The sequence below is a fragment of the Dromiciops gliroides genome, chromosome 6, assembly GCF_019393635.1.
Source record: "Dromiciops gliroides isolate mDroGli1 chromosome 6, mDroGli1.pri, whole genome shotgun sequence".
Lineage (NCBI taxonomy): Eukaryota > Metazoa > Chordata > Mammalia > Microbiotheria > Microbiotheriidae > Dromiciops > Dromiciops gliroides.
In genome coordinates this window covers 160678075-160699290 of record NC_057866.1, presented here as the reverse complement: position 1 = coordinate 160699290, position 21216 = coordinate 160678075, and the positions used below count along the sequence as shown (strand labels likewise).

Below are 21216 nucleotides of genomic sequence, written 5' to 3'. Positions count from 1 at the left end.
GAAAATTGCTTTGTTAACTCAAAAGCCTTACATAAGTGAGCTGTTTTTATTATTAAAACCTATAGAATAATTCATGTTTCCCTGGCTGAATTTCATTCATTCATTCATTCATTCATTTGCAACTATTGACTGAGCGTCTACTATAGACATGAAATAACACTAGGCTCAGTGGGGACCATGAAGATGTATCTAAAGCATGACCCCTGAAGGAGTTTATGATCCAGCAGGGAAGATAAAATGTGTAGAAAAAAACCTTTATTTTAAAAAATCATCAGAAGGCAGGTAGGTGGATTCGGGAGGACCTGAGTTCAAATTCGGCCTCAGAAACTAGACACTTACTAGCTGTGTGACCCTGGGCAAGTCACTTAACCCTCAGTGCCTTGCCCCCCCCCAAAAAAAATCATGATCATAATAGTTAACATTTATACAGTCCTGGGGGCATCTAGGTGGTTCAGTAGATAAAGCACCGGCCCTGGATTCAGGAGGACCTGAGTTCAAATCCAGCCTCAGACACTTGACACTTACTAGCTGTGTGACCCTGGGCAAGTCACTTAACCCTCATTACCCCACTTAAAAAAAAAAAAAAACAGGGGGCAGCTAGGTGGCACAGTGGATAGAGCACCGGCCCTGGAGTCAGGAGTACCTGAGTTCAAATCCCGCCTCAGACACTTACTAGCTGTGTGGCCCTGGGCAAGTCACTTAACCCCAATTGCCTTACTATAAAACAAACAAACAAACAAGCAAACAAAACCATTTATGCAGTCCTTTAAGGTTTGCAAATGCTTTTACTTCTATTATTTTTTTAAACCTAAGTTAACCCATGTGAGCCTATGAGGTATTTCAAGAGATCATTGGAAGGAGAGACCCGCCAACTAGAATGATTGTGAGTGACTTTATAAAAGAGCTCCAAAATGATAAACATGTGTTATTGTTCAGTTCTTTCAGCTGTGTCTGACTCTATGACCCCATTTGGAGTTTTCTCGACAAAGATACTGGAGTGCTTTGCCGTTTCCTTCTCCAGCTCATTTTACAGATGAGAAAAGTGAGGCAAACAGGATGAAGTGACTTATCCAGGATCACACAGCTAGGAAGCATCTGAGGCTAGATTTGTACTCTCTCCACTGTGCCACCTAGCTGCCATGAGGATGCACAAGGTTCCCAAAATGGAGATTGAGAGGTAGATTCTAGTTGGATTCTCATATAGCTGTAATAGCATGGGCTGTTCAGTAAGGAAGGCAAGGGAACAAATTGTGTTGCAAGAGTGACCAGGAGACCAAACTCTGCAATGGAGGATTAATGGTATCAGTGAGTAGCAGGACATATGATGAGGGCCAGATTGGTGGAGAGCTTAGAAATCCAGGCTACAGAATGTGCTCTTTGTTCCCTTGCTAAAAACCTCCAATGATTTCCCATTTTCCATGGAACAGACAGACATGATCAAAGCAATAGTTGGGGAGGATCATTCTGGCAGTAAGTAGCACGAAGGATAGAGGAGAAGAAGGAGGAACTGCAAACAAAGAGATCAATGAAGAGACTATTTATTGCAATAGTGAAAATTATCTAGGCCTGACTTAGAGGAGCAGCAGTGGGTGTGGATGATCAGAACCTACACACCAAGAAAATTACTTTCTTTAATTAAAGTCAGCAATCCTGGCTTTAAAAACATAACACTGGGCAGTTAGGTGGCACAGTGGATAAAGCACTGGATTCAGGAGGACCTGAGTTCAAATCCAGCCTCAGACACTTGACACTTACTAGCTGTGTGACCCTGGGCAAGTCACTTAACCCCCATTGCCTACCAAAAAACAAAAAAATAACACTACAGGTATTGGGTCATTCCAGTGTTTTCTACATAAAGAACTAGCTATCCAGGTAACAATCAGAGAATTCTGATTAACTACTCTTTCTTACTCCTTCAAAGAGACCCTGGTGAATGTCTCCCTCTTTAATAATGCTCTCTATGTAAAGACACTGGGCTCATTTTCCTTCCTGCGAGTTCTGAACCCTTTACTAGGCCTGGTTTATATTTTATAGTTCAGTAAAGGTGGCCTCAGAGAGCCATCATTGATATGCATAAAGCACTAGATTCTCTTTAACACCATTCAAAATATGTTGTTTGTATAGCATCTTAATGAAAAGTATCACTCAACACCAAGCAAGATAACAAGTGCCAAAGAGAAAAGGAGAATTTTATGACAAGATTTAAAACAAGGGAACAGGTCAGCAAGAGGGAAAGAAACTAGGGAGCAATCAATTCAAGGGCATAGTTGAAATCAAGTGAGTCTTAGAGCCAGAATGTTCTTCAATAGATTATAGAGTGTGGAATCTCATGGCGGTAAAGTGTCTTCCTCATCCATGGACCGGATTTATTTTATTTATTTTACCCATACTAAAAATAAATCATCAGAGTAGGATCATGGAATCACAGACCTAGAGTTCTACGGGAATTTAGGGTTATGTTGGTAAATGTTCAACAACCAGCTCTCCTGGGGGGAGGGGGGTGGAAAATGAGCACATAAGTTTAAATTGCATTACTAACATTTTCTCCAACATTTTAATTAAGTTTAGACACCCAAACAAACAAAAACCAAGCCTTGTATTGTAGCATTTGCCGGTTTCTTAAGTGTAAATGTTGACACTGAGAATTTAGTAATAGGCTCGAGCCAGCCAGTAAGAAGTGGCTTCAGCACAATCCTGACCTTAGAGGGCTTTCTGGCCCTCTCCATTGCATTCCTTTTCCACAAAGACCATCCTCTCCACTTCCACCCCGCTGGAACTTTGTACTCCACTCCCGGGAACTACCCTGGGTCTGGATTGGTGAGCTTTAACCTCATCTTGCCTGGATCCAAGACTCTACTGTGCTTTGCAGCCCTCCAAAGATCATTCAGCCTTCCCCTATTCCCATCTCTTCCCTCCCTCCCTCTCCAGCTCTCATCCGCTGTCATTTCTTAGTACAAAGTAAGCTCTTTGAGGTCAGGGACTTCCTTGCTAATGTTTATATCTGTTATCATCAGTGCTTAGCACAGTGCCTGGCCCTTAGTGAGAACCTAACAAATGCTTTATCTGTATGTGGTCCAATCCCTATCCTTGTAATGAGCCCTGGGAGTGTGAAGTGACTTTTCTAAGGTCCCATGGGATGTGAATGGCAAATCCAGGATATGAACAAAGACCCTGTGCTTCCTAGACCAGCACACTAAACAATATGTACAGGATGTTGGTTTGGTATCCAGTATTCTAGGCCAGTAAAAGATGAGTATCTGACAGCATTCACACAGAAGAGCCTAAGATTCGTCACTATCACAATTTCCATTCCTCAAGCTTAAACAATATAAATAGTATGAACCATGAAGAATGCCATTTGTTTACCCATAGCTCTTTACTTGTGAAGAAGTATGTCTTTTCTGATAGCCTGATAGTCTGAAAAAAATGTATTAAAGGGCATAATGAAAGAGGCAGAGACTTCAAAGGCAGGAAGACCTGGGTTCAGGTCCCACCTTTGATATGTATTTGCTGTGTGACCCAGATAAGTCATTTAGCCTTTCACTGTTAGGCATCTCTTTAACACTGTAAATTGCAGGGGCAGCTAGGTGGTGCAGTAGACAAAGAACGAGCCCTGAATTCAGGAGGACCTGAGTTCAAATTTGGCTTCAGACACTTGACACTTACTAGCTGTGTGACCCTGGCAAGTCGCTTAACCCTCATTGCCCCGGAAAGAAAGGAAGGAAGGAAGGAAGGAAGGAAGGAAGGAAGGAAGGAAGGAAGGAAGGAAGGAAGGAAGGAAGGAAGGAAGGAAGGAAGGAAGGAAGGAAGGAAGAGAGAGAAAGAAAGAGAGAAAGAGAGAAAAAGAAAAAGAAAAATGTAAATTGCAAAGAAAGGTACTGACCTTCATTGGTACAGAGACTTTCCTCACTTTGAATTTCTTTATTCCAAAGAAATCACAGGTGTAGTGCCTATCCCCCAACAGAAGAGCAACCTAGAATTCTTTCTCCACCTCCCTTTTCCACTATCATAATTCACCCCACTGAAAATTCAAAATTCTATAAAAGGCTCACCAGTTGCATCAATGGATGCAATTTTCATCCCTTCTGCAATGAGCCTCACCTTCCTTCCTAGTGACCAATACAGACTTCCATCCTTCCAGCACTACCCTAAGGGCATGGACTCCCTCCCAAAAGAAAAGGAGTGATCAGTTACTAGAAGATCAACCTCTCCTGGGACCTGCAGCGACTCAGTGACTCACAGCTGTAGCCAGTACCATGAAAGTGTTTTGTTTCTCCATATTATGATAAAGTCCCCCAGTTCCAGAACCCTCTACTTCATTGATTTTCTTCTCTTAAAGAATCTGTCACTGTCCAGATAAGTCTCATTCCCTTCTCTCTAGGAGGCTTGGTTCCAGAACACTCTAGGAACTTGCCACAAATACCACCTACACCCCACCCCCAGCTCCATCCAGAAGATGGAGTCATGTGAATACATCTTCTGGAGCCACTTAAGCATTGAGAAGCTCCATTATGGCTTCTCCTTTATGCTGCTTGGGTGAGAGCATGTGCAACCACAACACATTTGGGTACCTGCCTCTCCAAAGTTGTCATTAGTTACTCCTCGAGAAGCCACTAAATGTTGACCCCAAATAAGGATGAACCTACACACACACCCCACATATACACAGACACATGTACACAAATTTATATGATAAATATACATATATTATATATACATTATGCATGCTGTATATATCTAAATGGGGGTAGGAACAAATGTCCCCTAACCAAGAGTTAAGTCATGAATTTGACCAGAGCTGCAGGTAAAAAGCCATCCCCCCATATAGGCCAAAAATCAATCCACTTGGAACAAATCCTCAACCTTCACCCCTGACTATGGTCAGATGTAGGTGTAAATGTGCTGCTAGTTACCTTGCACAGTACATGGTCAATAGTGTTGGGGCTCAGTAAGCACTAGTTGAATGAATGAAAGAATGAATGGTTTTGAGTGACAGGAGTGACAGCCGCAATGATCAATCAACCAATCAATAAATATTTATTAAGCACCCAATGTACTCAGCTCTAGGGATACCTGAAGAAACAAAAAGTTCCTACCCTCAAGGAGCTTACAATCTGAAGAAGGAGACAACATGGAAACAAAGCAATCTGTGTACAGTCTAAATAAGAAATGATTAACAGTGGGAAGTCACTGGAATTAAGAGATAGAGAAGGCTTCCTGTAGAGGGTGGGATTTTAGATGGAAAGGAAGCCAGAACAGATCTTTCCTCAACATTACTAGTAAAAACTGCTTCAAGCTTTCATCCTTTTGACACTGGGTCAGATACATTATATTAATATTCTAAGGACAGCATGATATATGTGTGTGCGTCTGTGTATACCTTAAGATAACTGTCTCCAAAACCTAAATTTATTAGTTGACAAAGTAAAGTCAACAAAAGATAAAGAGTACCTTTAGTCACCAAAAAAAAAAAAAAAGAAAAGGAAAAGAAAGAAAAAGTGAAATGACATTTGTCCTTGAGCACCAGAGTTGCCGATAGGGTTCTGCAAAGCATTGGCGGTAATGGCCCAGGGCAGGTCTAAGATTTCAGGAATCTCTGTGTGCCTGGCTTTTATTTCTCATTGTCCTCACCTTCCTGGAGAAGAATGACGGATAGCCTTTCTTTGTGGTATCCTGGCTTTTAAGAGTACAGTTTTATTTATTTTTTATGACCAACCTCACACTTGTTAAGTGTAATTTTTGCTTTATATAACATAAAAAAGCATGTCTGTGAGATAGGAGCCCCATGAATTAACAAGAATGGCTGGACATAAGACAAGAAATCTTTTTAAAACGAATGTCCGCATTAAATACCTTGGATGGGTCAGCCTTCTGGGGATTTCTTTTAATGAAACCCAAGCACACCATTTCTGGTCTTCAGAAATAGTTTCTCTCAGGTTTATATTGAGCTTGTCTAACGGCATATTACATAAGTAAGGGCTTAGTTTGGACATTAGGCTTTTACATCCTGGATGCTTCCTAAATCCTTTTTTTGATCAATCTGATTTTGAACAGATCTCTATTGATTTCTTCTACACATGTTTATGGCATTTGTTTTGATATATCTGGGATAAAAAGCCAAATTAACAAGCATAATCAATTTTCTTGGTGATAAAGAACAGTCAGCCCTTTAGTACCTTGAAAATATTCTTCCAAGGGAAACACACACACACACACACACACACACACACACACACACACCAACAATAACAACTAAGGAGGTGTTGTAATAAATGGATCGATTTATTCAATCACTGGGTATAAAAACATTAGCCCTGGGAAAGAGCTTTCCTCTAAGAGCTTTAGCTGGTCAGTTTCACTTGTGTGGTACCAAATAATTTGCATTTTTAGAGAAATTTCATGTCTGCAGTGAGCTCTGTTGAAAACATGAATAAATTGCTTTCTTTCCCTCTTTTTCTGACTTTATGAAGCTGAATCCATTAGGGGTTGAGTCAAAAATATAATGAAATGAAGGCAATGGAAGGACATAATGAAAACCCTAGACTCGGCTTCTTCCCAGTCCAAAGCTCAGCTGCCCTCCAGCCTGTGTGTCGAGTGAGTGGTCATGGGGGAAGTGGGGTCCCCAAGGACAGAGGTTGGGGGGAAACTTATTTTTTAACTGCTACATTGGAAACAGGTCTCTAAAGCAACCAAAAATTAAATAATGAACCAAAGATTAAGAATTAAATAGACCAGCAGCAAGCGGCTCCCCACAGATTCAAACTCCAGTGAATCAGCACCGCCACGCTTGTTAATGTGACACAGTTGCCTAACAGGCTCCTGTGTTCCTCACCTTGCTTCCTTTGTGCATATGGAATTATCCTGGTGTCTCAACTGCACTGAAGACAGGCACCGACTGATCTTGTTACCAAGCATGCTGGTAGGCTCTTTTGTAAGGCAGTCAATGGAAATGAACCAATACACACGTCACTCTAGTAGAGACTCGGTCCAAAGGTGTTCATTTTGTGGGTCCCATTTTCCTTCTTTTCACTATCTTATGTTGGGAGTTTGAAAGGACTTTAGAGGTCATCTTGGACAATCTCATTCTACAGATGAGGAAACTGAGGCTCAGAGAAGTTAAGTGACGTGCCCAAGGTTACACAGCTAGTAAAATGGCAAAAGCCAGGTTTTTGAACTCAGGTCCTCTGAATTCAAACCCAGTACTCTTTCCTCTCATTATCATTATTCGATTCATTTCTTAATTTAATATATTTTAATTTTTACCCAATTACATGTTAAAACAATTTTTTTAACATTTGTGAGGTTTTTTTAAGTTTTGAATTCTAAATTCCCTCCCTCCATTCTCACCCCCTTCCCTGAGATAGTAAACAATCAGATGTAGGTTATAAGCATATACAATCATGTAAAACATTTTCCTATTAGTCATTTTGTACAAGAAGACTCAAAAGAAAAAATAAAAGAAAGTGAAAAACAGCATGCTCAGTCTATATTCAATCAATAACAGTTCTTTCTCTGGAGGTAGATAGTATGCTTCATCATTAGTCCTTTGGCGTTGTCTTGGATTCTTGTATTGCTGAGAATATCTGTCATTCACGGTTCTTCATCGGAGAATATTGCTGTTACTATGCACAACGTTCTCCTGGTTCTGTTCACTTCGCTTTACATCAGTTTATGTAGGTCTCTTCAGGTTTTACTGCAGTCATCTTGCTTATCATTTCTTATAGCACAATTATATTCCATCACAATCATATACCAAAGTTTGTTCAGCCATTCTCTTATTGATGGGCATCCCCTTGATTTCCAATTCTTTGCTGCCATAGAAAGAGCTACTATAAATATTGTTGTACAAATAAGTCATGTTCCTTTTTTATATATCTGTGGCATATTGACCTAGTAGTGGTATTGTCGGATCAAAGGGTATACAGAGTTTTATAGCCCTTGGGCATAGTTCCAAATTGCTCTCCACAATGGTTGGATACATTCACAGCTCCACCAACCATGCATTAGTATCCCAGTTTTCCTATGTCCCCTCCAACATCCAACATTTTCCCTTTTTGTCATATTAGCCATATTAGATTCGTTTCTATGAAAAATTTAATGGCGGGGAAGTACTGTAAGGTTCAATCTGCATTCATAATCCACAGTTCTTTGTTCTGGATGTGGAAAACAATTTCCATCATGAGTTCTTTGGAATTGTCTTGGATCATCGCACTGCTAAGAAGAGCCAAGTCTATCACAGTTGATCATCACACAATGTTGCCGTTACTATGTACAATGTTCTCCTGATTCTGCTTACTTCACTCAGCATCAGTCCACTTAAGTCTTTCCAGGTTTTTCTGAAATCTGCCTGCTCATCATTTCTTACAGCACATTAGTATTCCATTACATTCATATACCACAACTTATTCAGCCATTCCCTAATTGATGGGCATTCCCCCAATTTTCAATTTTTTGCCTCCACAAAGAAAGCTGCTATAAATACTTTTGTATATGTGGGTCCTTTTCCCTTTTCTATGGTCTCTTTGGGATATAGACCTACTAGTGCTATTACTGGGTCAAAGGGTATGAACAGTCCCATAGCCCTTTGGGCATAGTTCCAAATTGCTCTCCAGAAGAGTTAGAACAATTCACAACTCCACCAACAGTGCATTAGTGTTCCAATTTTCCCATAGTTTCTCTAACATTTATTATTTTCCTTTTTTAATATTAGCCAAGTTGTTTTAATTTGCATTTTTCTAATCAATAGTGATTTAGAGCATTTTTTTCATATGGCAATAGATAGCTTTGCTTTCTTGATCTGAAAACTGCCTGTTCATATCCTTTGACCATTTCTCAATTGGGGAATGACTTGCATTCTTATAAATTTGATTTAGTTCCCTATATATTTTAGAAATGAGGCCTTTATCAGAAACACTGGCTATAAAAATTGTTTCCCAGCTTTCTGCTTCCTTTCTAATTTTGGCTGCATTACTTCTGTTTGTAATTTAATGCAATTTAATTTTAATTTAATGTAATCAAAATTATCTATTTTGCATTTCATAGTATTCCCTATATCTTATTTGATCATAAATTCTTCTCTCCATAGATCTGAGAGGTAAACTACTCCTTCTCCTAAATTACCTATGGTATCGCCCTTTATGTCTAAATTATGTACCTATTTTGACCTTATTTTAGTATACAGTGTAAGATGTTGGTCTATGCCTAGCTTCTGCCAGACTATCTTCCAATTTTCCCAGCAGTTTTTGTCAAATATTGAGTTCTTATCCCAGACGCTGGAGTCTTTGGGTAAAATTTTTTGTTTGTTTGTTTGTTTTGGTTTTTTTGTGGGACAATGAGGGTTAAGTGCCTTACCCAGGGTCACACAGCTAGTAAGTGTCAAGTGTCTGAGGATGGATTTGAACTCCCTGAATCCAGGGCCAGTGCTTTATCCACTGCACCACCTAGCTGCTCCCTAAAGTTTTTTTAAAAAGAGAATTTTCAGACATGCGTGGTAGCTACAAGAAAAATCGAGATACACTGAGAAATTCCTTAAGATTCTAAAGTTTCAAAGTGACAATAAGACCAATTTTATATTAGTGCTTTTGTATCATGTCAGAGCTATTCCTCACCACCAAAGGGATCAAGAGGTCTTGCTCTATTTGACTTATTTTATATTATAGGTGCTTAAGGTAGCAAATACCTGCAATTTTGTCCTAGAATGTGCTTCTGATCCTCTGGGAAACTTTCAGCTTAACAGGCTATAAACACAGACAGAAGTCTTTGAGACAAGAACTGCTATGGGCTATGTATGTATATGAACAGACAAGAGATTGAAACACCTCAGTCAGCCAAAATCTTGGAAGAGAAGACCTGCCTGAAAACAGTCGAGCCACAGACCAGCCTGTGTCTGCAAACTCCCAAAGCTGTCAGTTATTCCGACTCCCTTGCGAGTCTTTGGATAAGAGTCTCCCTGACAAAGGAAAGGAGAAGACTGTATCAGAAAGGTCAGCACATCCTTGGACAGTGTGGCTCGCATGAAGTTACCACGATATTCTAAAGACCTACAGACTTGGTGAGATCTGCTGTGCCACCTTGGAATTACCAATGATAGCATGTGAGACCATGTTGATGTCTAATGTTGTTTTTACAAGACAACTTCCACAGGGCTAGATAATGATTTGTTGTTGTTCAATCATTTTCAGTTGTGTCTGACTGTTTGTGACCCCATTTAGGGTTTTCTTGACAAAGATACTGGAGTGGTTTGCCATTTCCTTCTCCAGCTCATTTTACAGATGAGGAAACTGGGTGAAGTAATTTGCCCAGGGTCACACAGCTAGTAACTATCCGAAGCCAAATTTGAACTCAGGAAGAGGAGTGTTTCTGACTTCAGGCCCAGGGCTTTATGCACTATGGCACCATCTAGCTGCCACAATAATGATGAATAATCAATAATGATGCCTAATCACTTCTCTGTTGAGTTATCAAAAGAGAGAAACAAGCAGAAGACAGAAGCCCTCTTGCCAATTGACTCATTGGATTTGAATGCAAAGCTAGTGAATTCAGATTAAAAGTTTGGCTCTAGGGGGCAGCTAGGTGGTGCAGTAGATAAAGCACTGGCCCTGAATTCAGGAGAACCTCAGTTCAAATCTAGCCTTAGACATCTGATACTTACTAGCTGTGTGACCCTGGGCAAGTCACTTAACCCTCGTTGTCCCACCAAAAAAAAAAAAAAAACAACCCAGAAAAAAAAAAAGAGTGAATGCTGGGGCAGCTAGGTGGCACAATGAATAAAGCACTGGCCCTGGATTCAGGAGAACCTCAGTTCAAATCCAGCCTTAGACACCTGACACTTAGTAGCTCTGTGACCCTGGCCAAGTCACTTAACCTTCATTGCCTGAAAAAAAAAAGTTTGACTCTACTTTGTCACTTTGTAAGAGTGAATGCTGGGGCAGCTAGGTGGCACAGTGAATAATAAAGCACCGGCCCTGGATTCAGGAGGACCTGAGTTCAAATCTGGCCTCAGACACTTCACTCTCACTACCTGTGTGACTCCGGGCAAGTAACTTAATCCTCATTGCCCTGGAAAAAAAAAAAAAAGAGTGAATACTGGCAAAGCAATTTGGAACTCTCCATACAAAGTCAGCAAACTGTGCAAAGCCTTTGACCCAGCAACATACTACTGGCCCTATACCCCAAAGAAAGGAAAATGACCCATATGTACAAATATATTTATAGCAGCTTTTTGTGATGGTAAAGACCTAAAAACTAAGAAATAGTTATCATTTGGAGAACGACTAAACAAATTATGGTATGTGAATGCCATGAAATATTGTCATGCAATAAGAAAATCACAAAGGGGATGATTTCAGATAAATCCAGAAAGACTTGTGTGACCTGAGGCCAAAGTGAAATGAGCAGAACCAGTAAAACAATTTATACAATAACAACAACATTGCAAAGACAAACAACTTTGTTGCATTGAGAAGAGTTCTTAAGTGTTTCAACCAATCATGATCCTAGAGAACTGATGACAAAGTGAACTGACTACACACCTCAAGAAGCATACTTGAGATGCGGAATAAGACATTTTCAGACATAGCTCATGTGGACTTTTTTTCCTTCAGGAAGGGCTACTTTTTTTTTTTTTTTAATGAGAGTGGGATGGCAAGGGGGGTTAGGGAAAGAGTAACCAAAAGAAAAGAGTCAAAGATGCATCTCTTTTTCCCAATGGAGAAAAAAGAACAGAAGCAAGGCCAGACAAGCAAGACTGCTTTGGAAGCTGTATGTTGTGCCTATTATATACTTTAAAAGAAAAGCAAACTATATAGGATAGAGATTTGGAGTTTCATGGACAATTTTCTTTTTCTGTTCTACTGTGATGTATGTGCAAATATCTATTCTATTAAGTGTTTAAGTTCTAAACAAAAATTAAGATTTTTTTTAATAAAAAGATATAAAGGGGGCAGCTAGGTGGCGCCATGGATAGAGCACCAGCCCTGGAGTCAGGAGGACCTGAGTTCAAATCTAGCTCAGACAGTTGACACTTACCAGCTGTGTGACTCTAGGCAAGTTACTTAACCCTCATTGCCCCACAAAAAAAGGAAATATCAATGCCCATCTATATTTAAATGTAAGTGCCAAACATGCTCCAAGGGCAAATATAAAAAGAGATAAAGGGCTTGAACCCAGTCCCTAGCCAACCAGAGAAAAAGAAAGGATTGTTATTAATCCATTACCAGTCCTAGAAAAACTACTCCAAAAGTGCATCCCTAATTGTTAAGTATTCCCTATCCTCATTTTGTATACAAAAGAAAAGACTCTTCTTTAAAAAAAAAAAAAAAGAACAAAAACCCTGATAACATTTCCAAATCAGTAACATCTCAAAATATCTCTTTGTCTGAAAGTGTTTGTGATAATTACCCCCCAAAATAAATTAGGATAGGATTCATGCTTATCTATCAGAGCCTAGCCATGCATGCCCCTGGAGGAACAGGATAATCCCCTCTTTTTCTTCTCCTGATTACTCAACAGAGCATAAATTTTTTGATAAGGTGTGAAATAACCTCATTCTGGGTCCTTGTTACCCTTTTGACTTGGCCTTTTATTCTGCTCTGGGTGGGACAGCTTATACTTTGTGGAGAGGAAACTGAGGTAAAGCAAGCAGAGAATAAAACAAGGGAAAGGAGGCAGTGTCAAAAGCCACAGACAGGTCAAATAGAATGAGAACTGAGAGGGAGAAAAACACAGCAGATTTAGGTGAAAAAGATGATTGATAAGGCAGGGTCCAGTAGAACTTAAACCTTTCGAGGAACTTTTTTTTCCTCTTTGTATATGTATGGTGTCCCAGAACCTAGCATCATGCATGGTATACAGTAAGTGCTGAAATTAACGTTTGTTGAATTAACTACATAAGTCTCTGAAGAGTTGTAAGTGAAGGCCCACCAAAGTGGGAAGAGGAGTCATCTTGACTGTTTATGAGCTAGGGTATGAGACCATCACATTTTCTGCCGAGTTAAAAAGACTTGTCCTATATTTGATGGTTTGTTAGGTTGAGTGCTTGCAAGGGAGCTAAGGACCCCTAGAGAGACATCAGTCAAATTGTGATGTTCCCAGGAGAGATCCTGACTAAAACCATCAAGCCATCAAGATCTAACCCAGTACTCAGAAGCCCACAGAGCACGAGTCACACCTATCATACTTTAAACTGATAGTATATTTTGGAGACCTACAAAAAATATACCTAAACTCGTTTTTATATGTTCTCCCATTGTTGTGATTAAGCCGGAAAAACTGTATGGCCAATATCTGAAGAGTAAACGAAGTTAAATATTTATTCAACCCTTGGAAGTGATCTTATTATTAAGCCCCACTGACAGGTTTTCCTCAAAATAAAGCTTGGGGTTTTGGATTGGTCTTTTGAATTTTTTTTGTTTTGTTGTGGAAGGTTGTTGTTGTTGTTTTCCACGTTAGCTGCCTTGTAAAGCCTCTCTCTCTAATTAGGCTGTTCTCAGAGCATTGATTTACCATCATTGATATACGGTGCAGCCTTCTGAAGAGATAATGTAATGTGATTGAAAAATACCAAGGAAAAAACTTCAGAGAGGAGTTCTTGATACTCTTCAGCTCTCGGCAGGGGGAGGTATTATTCTCCTAAAGTAGAATCTACTGCTCTAAATAAAATCTCAACTACCAAACTAAAACCTAATCTCACCATTAATAACAGTGGCATGACGCAAACAGTTACTCTCAGCATTTGAACATTTCTTGGGTGTAGTAAAAGTGTATTTGCCCCATAATCAATTTCATAGAACATAATTTGTGTTTTACTTTTGTTAATAATCGCCCTCTGAATCATTTTGATAAGGTTGGCAGAAAGTCCAGCCTTTTAGCACAAGGTGATCAACTTTTTGACAATAGCAGGGCCCAGCCTTACTAATGGAATAATAGCCTGCAGGGTCTGGCTAAATGATATACGGGTATAATCAACCTCTGTGATGACTATTCAAAAGTAATCCCTTTAGCTTCCAACTGCAGCATATATTTTACTGAGGCAAAACCACACAGTGGATACAATACAGCCTTCATATCTGCAGAGTGTGTGTGTGTGTGTGTGTGTGTGTGTGTGTGTGTGTTGGACACCACAAGTTTTAAGGTAATGGCCACTGTATATTCATATGAGCCTAGAATAATACCTTTGATTTGTTGGAGAAGTGGGGAATTAACTACCAAGGGTCCTATTCAGTAAACTCTTATGTGGTCCTTATACATGGTTTGCTGTTTGCACTGCTCTGGAAGGAGGCCACTTAAAATGCTTTGTAGGCCCAAGTTACAAAAATCTATTAATCAGGACATCTGCCAAACCTTCCAAGGAATGCTATCTCCTTTTCAACTTGGTCCCTCACACGCTGCATGTCACATACATGTTTTGTCCTGGAACTCTGAAAGGTTAAATGAGCTAGAGGCCCATAGCTAGTAAGTGTCTGAGGTAGGATTCGAATGCAGATCTTCCCATCTCCAAGAGCATCACTCTATCCTCTCAAGCCAGAAGTCATCTTCCAATTCTTTATAATACCCCTGTCTTTCCATTGAAGTACCCAAGCCTTCCATTTGTTGGGTCTCCTCACTCCTTGACTGGCTTGCCTCCTTTTCTGGTTATATGTGTCAGAGAATCAGACTCTCAGAGTGGGAAGGGACCTTTGATATCATCTAGTTGAACCCATGCCTGAACCAGAACATCCCTTACAACTGCTCATTCAGTCTTTGACTGAAGACCCCCAGCCAAGAGGATGTATGTTTAACAATTGCCCTAATTACCAAAATGTGGTAGCGCTAGTGAGACCAGGGTCCCCCAGTCTTGGTTGTTTTGGGGTTACCTCCACTCACAAATGACTATGGTTTTGGCAAACTTTCCCATTTATTTAAATGTCAACCTTCCTTTCTTAACAGAGCAGTCTAGAGGTTCCAGAGACCAGAGGCATTCCAGTGTACGCTCAAAACAGGAGTCAAATGCTGACAGGTATGGCATAACTTAATAAAATCAGGAAAGTCAACAAGGACTTACTGAACATCTAGTGTGAGCAAAGCACAACTGGGAGGCAGCATCTTTGTAGCTTGGCCATGGTTCTTAAATTGTATCTTCTCCCACCCCCACCCTCAACCCTGTGTGATGGACACTGGAGAATTTCATCTTCCAATGGAACACATGGGCTTTCTCTTAGCACACAAAACATACTTGCATGCCGAGGAGATATTCCAGCATTTTAAAATGATGTGACTGCACATTGTGTTCCCCTACATACATCATGCCCTTGCCAACTACCGTCTTTGCCCATCCTTAGCCCCAGCTCTGATGCAAGGCACTGTATGGTTGCTAGTGACAGGGAAATCAGTTTAATTTCATATTGGATAAACTGGTGCAAATTCAAGATCCTTTCCTTTAAATAAGGCTTCTTAACTTTTCCAAGTGCCATGCCCTTCTTTGGCAGTCTGGTAAATCCTATAAAGGACTTCTCCAAATAAGATTTTTAAATGCTTAAAATAAAACATGTAAAGATCACAAAAGAAACCAATTGTATTGAAATACAGTTCCCAAAATTTTTTCAAGTTTATGGATTCCCAGTTAAGAACCCCTTTTCTATAGAACTTCAAACATATGTTTAATTTCAAATTCAAACAAGTTAGGAAGTTTTTCCAAAATAGCTATTTTTTTATCTTTTGAGATACCTCAGAAACAACTGAGTTTTTTAAAAATCAGATTTGGAATAGTTATTCTTTTTCTTAATGCCTCAAATCAAAATGAACTCACATAATTAATTTTTCTTTCAGCTGTCAGGAGAAGGAGTGTGATTCTTGAAGTGGGATGGACAGCCAGAAATCAAGAAGATATAAAATCACCTTGAACCTTGAGAATTTTATTAAGATAGGAATATCAGTGTAGGCATAGGCTGGCACAATAAAACCCACCATGATTATGTTTTTATACAATCGTGCAATTCACAGGAATCACCAATATGGTAGTCTAGACTATTGAAATCCATGAAAATAAAATGCCCCCCCCACACAAAGACTAGGGAAAAAAATCACTTAGTAAGAAAATAAATGACAACATTAAAACTGTCATTTTTTTCTTCTGCCTCAAGAATAGTGACACTAGGAATTAAAAGTATAGTTAATTGTTTCACATAACAAAATAACTGTAAGTAGATCAATTTAAGGCTTCTTCTAAGCTAACCCCCCAAAAAAGTACTTGCTAAAATTCCAGAGATGCTTTTCTGTAAGGAATGAATCTTTTTGCAAAAAGTAGCACTCTGTTCTTCAGGGCTGTTGCAAATAATTCATTGCCCTGTGTAGAAAACCCATTGTCTGTTGTCTTAGCTAATGATATGTAGCCTCCTCTGCCCAGATTAATAGTGATCAAGTGCAATCAAGACTTATAGAAATCTAGAGTCTGGAGATCCTTAGAAAAATCTCGGGCTCCTCTCCCTGATAAGCCCAGCAGGTTAGAAGGTTTAGTTGAAGTGAGTAGTAGAAGTCACTGATAATTTTTTTTAAGTACAGGAGATTTTTGGTTTTTACCATTTATGGGGTGATAAGTGCTAGAGTACTCTGTGAATATGTAAATCTATTAAAATGATATTATATTGTAATAAAGACTTTTTGCCCCTTTTCCCCTCTCATCCTTTGCTTCTCTATTTGGCACTGTGATTAAAGCTACACCAGAAGACATTTCTCATGCCTCCTCATGCCATGGAGAAGAGTCCTCAAAGCCATGCCAGTGGAGAGCTGCACCTCTGGCTGGTCTTTCTAAACCAGAAAGGCTCCACATGCCAGCATACAGTATGCTTACTGCCTGAGAGACAAGACTAGCATAGTTCAGAGACTCCTTATCGGCTTGTCCAAAAACCTAACACTGGCCCCAGGCACAGCCAGCCTCAGGACAATGAGGTTTTTGGTCCCTGTCTTAGACAGAGGAGGTGGCAATCTATTTCAGTGAAGAAAATAATCCCAAAGATTCAATCATCTGGCTTCTAAAGTATCAAAGAAGATTAAGGGGTATGAATTAAGCTGAAATTCCTTGACCTACTGAATATAAAAGTACTATTAGCTTTAGGTCATCACATTACAGTTATCCCTTCTACATTGGGGGGTGGCAGAGTAAGGGATGTGGGACCCCCCCACCCATGATCTGGGAAATCCAAGTAAAATGTTTTGGCCCAGAGAAAATGTCTGAATTTTTTCCTTTTCTTTCGTCAGGTGCTTTTAGTATTTTAAGAGATAAAATATGTTGATGCACAATGCTATACATGTATTTTATGCATTTCTGAGTTTCTAAACTCTGTGTGGTTTGCTGGCCTTCACACATCATCTGTGGCTTCCACGAAACTTCTCCAAAATTCCCATTTAGTTTCTTATGCCAACCCATGATATATTGAGACCTCCATGGGGAAAGTTGTGATGTGGAAAGGATAACTGTATGCTAAGAGAACTTAGGGATCGAGTAGTTCCCCTAAATGATTCCAAATCATAAATGCAGAGAGAACTGTGGATGGAGCCAAGATGGCAGATGAGAGGCTGTGACTGCCACAAGCTCCTGATAAACCCATCCACTCACCCCAAAATAATGCCATAAGACAACCCCTGGAGCAACCTAACTCACATAAGAACAGAGACTATTTTCCAGCCAAAGATGGCAACTGGGATCACCTGCTGATTGGGCCAAGAGAGGCACTCAGCGTGCAACCCCAACCCAGCCAGGAACAGGCAGCTCTTTCAGGGCCTCAGAGTCTCAAAGAAGGAATAACATACACAATCAAGTAGGTATAGTAATAGATTGTGCCCTGAGGGAAAGTGGGAGGGGAAGGAGATGGGGGAGGGGAAAGGCAAAGGAAGGAAGGGCAAATTAGGGGAGGGGGCAGTAAAAAACAAAACACTAGGAAGGAGAGGATGAAGGAAGATATTTACTCTATTTTCTATCAAGGGAGGGAATAAGATGGAGGGTAATACAGTTAGCAATAGTAACTGTGAAAGAAATGATGAGCAGGATGCTATCAGAAGGACATATGAAAAATGCAAACCATCAACAGAGGAAGGACTGATGGTATCTGAATACAGATTGAAGTATAATTTTATTTGTTGTCTCCTCTTTCTAAAGGTATTTTGTCTACTTTCTTTTACAACCTGACATATTGAATTGCTGGATTTCATAAGGAGGGATGAGGAGGGAGGGAAGAAGAAAATTTAGAACACAAAGTTTTTAAAAATCAATGTGAAAAGTAATGATAAGCAGGAGGAGTTCAGAGAAACCTGGAAGGACTTACATAAACTGATGCTGACTGAGAGGAGCAGAACCAGGAGAACATTGTACACAGTAACAGTAACATTGTGTGATGAACGATGGGGATAGACTTGGCTCTTTTTAGCGATACAACAGTCTAAAACAATTTCAAAGAACTTCATAATAGAAAATGTTCTCAACATCTAGAAAAAAAGAACTGTGGTTTATGAATGCAAATTGAACCATACTGTTTCTACTTTGGGGCTGTTTTTTTTTTTTCCTTCTTCTTTGAGGTTTCTCCCTTGTGCTCTGATTCTTCTTTCACAAAATGATGTTCGATGTGATTGCACATATATAACATATATTAGATTGCTTTCTGTCTTGGGGAGGAGGGAAGGTAGGAGAAAAATTTGGAACTAAAAATCCTATGAAAACAAATGTTGAAAACTATCCTTATATGTAACTGGAAAATAATAAAATACCAAGTAACATAAAAAGACAAATCATAAATGCACTAAGAACAAGAGTATGCAGTCAGGATGTTATAAGGAGCCTTATTTTTGATCTAGTACACACACACACACACACACACACACACATCATGGGGCGCAGAACACCCCAGAATTTCTCTGGGGCACACCGAGGAATCTTCTCCTTGAGAAACTAAACCAGAGGACAGATAACGCCTAGAGAGATAAACTGAACCAAATCGGGCTGAGCTAGCTTGGGATTCCTACCCTTCATTCTGGTCTCCCTTACCCTGGGGAGATAAATTTGGGTGTGGCTTCGGCCTTTGTGTTCTGAAGAGGGATCTGTAGCCACCCCTCACCCAATTCCTTTAGTCACTACCAGTGGGGGATGGTCCTCCACTCCTCACCCAATTCCCCCAGCTACCACCAGTGAGGGATGGTCCTCTCTCACTAAAGGAACTTTTCACGGGCAGATGGGCCACCCCCATCAGTCCCCTATAAAAGTACCTTCCAGTCTCCTGTTCGAGGAGATTTGGTACCTCTGAGCCATGTGCTTTATGCCAAATCTCCCCATGAAAAGTCTAAGGATTTCTTTCATGGTTTCCCTCCCCCCACCCTTCCCTTCCCTTGCTCCTAAATAAACTATCACCTTATCCTAACTGCGTTTTGTGTGCAAGAGGGTGTAATTCTTTAAAGAGGAATTCCCAAGAACCCCAACCCCAAACCGTACCCCATTTCCCCATATCACACACAAAATCTTATAAGGGAAACCCAGAACGAAAAAGTGACTCTTGGCTAAGACTGCATCACTGATTTCCTATGCCATCTATTAAAATGGCAAAACCATAGCTATTGAATTGACAAAACCAAAGGCAGCATGGCATAATAGAAATGATACTGAATTTGGTGTGAGGGGACCTGAGTTTAAATTCCAACTCTGCTTCTGTGTGACTTTGGGCAAGTCCATTAATCTCTCATTTTCTTATATTGAAGTGAGGGAATGGGGTGACACTATAAATTTCCTTCCAGCATTCCCTTTACTCCCTCCATTCCCCAATCCTAGAAACCCAGTGTCTTCATACTGGTCCCCATCTTCTATGTACTTCTATGAGTACACTACATTCTGAAACTTTCCTCACCCTTATACCTATAAGAATTCACTTGACCCCATTCTACTTTCCAAGGCCTCTTTAAGACATAGGATAAAATGTTTATCTGATTTTTATGTTATCAGCATTATTGTTATTATTGTTATTCAGGTCTTATTAAGCTAAAAGAGGCTTCAAGAACAGTTCAGGCAATGGACTGTATCTGTCATCTAAATGAGAACCAGCCTAGTTAAATTCAGAGAGGTTCATTACAAGAACACTGGCCACAGGTAATGATTTTTTTTTGGCACAGAAATTCATGAAAATCTGCATCAGGGCAAGGAGTAGTGACACCAATTAAGTTGTGATCTCTTAAGTATTCAAAGCATAATTCAAGAAAAACCTTATCTTTCAGAAATGAAAAGGTAAAGGAAAGGGGGAACCTTAAGCCCTAAATTCCATCTGCCTTCTAATGCAAGTTTCTAACAGGTTACATTATTCATGGTTATACATTTGTATGTATACATTTGTATGAAGACAGGATTAACTCTGGTCAAAATAGGAGGAGGGGCAGCTAGGTGCCGCAGTGGATAGAGCACCAGCCCTGGATTCAGGAGGACCTGAGTTCAAATCTGACCTCAGACACTTAACACTTACTAGCTGTGTGACCCTGGGCAAGTCACTTAACCCCAATTGCCCCGCAAAAAAAAAAAAAATAGGAGGAAGGAAAGTTGGAGTTTTCTGTTGTTTGTTTTATATTGGAGGGGGGTTTGCTATTTACAGATAGATGGGTAGATGGGTAGTTTGCTGGCTGACTGAATAGATGGGTAGATAGATATAATAAAGATAGGAAAGTGGGCTAAGATGATGAAGAACAATGACCTAGCCCCCTCCTCTTAGTGTACCCTTACTTACAATTGTTTACATGCCAATCCAGAGAGTGTCTTGGAAGTAAAATGGATTCTCAGATGTTGTATATGGCTTTTCTGGGATTTCTTATACTCACTTATTCCATCTCTTATCTACACACGTTGGTACTGGTTCTTTCTCCTACCTGAAATGCACTCCAACATTACCTCCAGACATTTAATATCCCTATTTCCTTCAAAACTCAGTTCAAGCACTGCTTCCTATAGGATGCCTTTCCTGATCCCTTACCCCTTAGCTGCCAGTGCCCTCCTCATCTCTCCCCCCAAAATATACAACTTGTATTTATTTTTTAAAATCTATCTTGTAAAGAAAAATAGACCTAATCAAAAGAGACCATCAGGAAAGCTACATTTTGATAAAAGGTACAATAAACAAAAAAGCAAAAACAAAAAAATGTATATACCTTTCCTTGTATCACACTACTTTGGAAGCACCAAAAACTTGCAGACCCCCAAAATTAGCTCTGAAAACAGCA

At 39.9% G+C, this 21216-nt stretch overlaps 1 protein-coding gene across 1 annotated transcript in view; it reads left to right on the top strand.

Moving 5' to 3' along the window:
- The window catches only part of TTC29 (tetratricopeptide repeat domain 29), a 249965-nt gene extending 233417 nt beyond the window's left edge, over window positions 1-16548 (top strand). Inside the window, exons 12-13 of the mRNA XM_043971929.1 lie at window positions 14926-14995; window positions 15805-16548. Coding sequence (XP_043827864.1) covers window positions 14926-14995; window positions 15805-15832 — 98 coding nt within the window. The 3' untranslated portion in view covers window positions 15833-16548. The remainder of the gene's footprint in view (window positions 1-14925; window positions 14996-15804) is intronic.
- Window positions 16549-21216: the final 4668 nt, after the last annotated feature.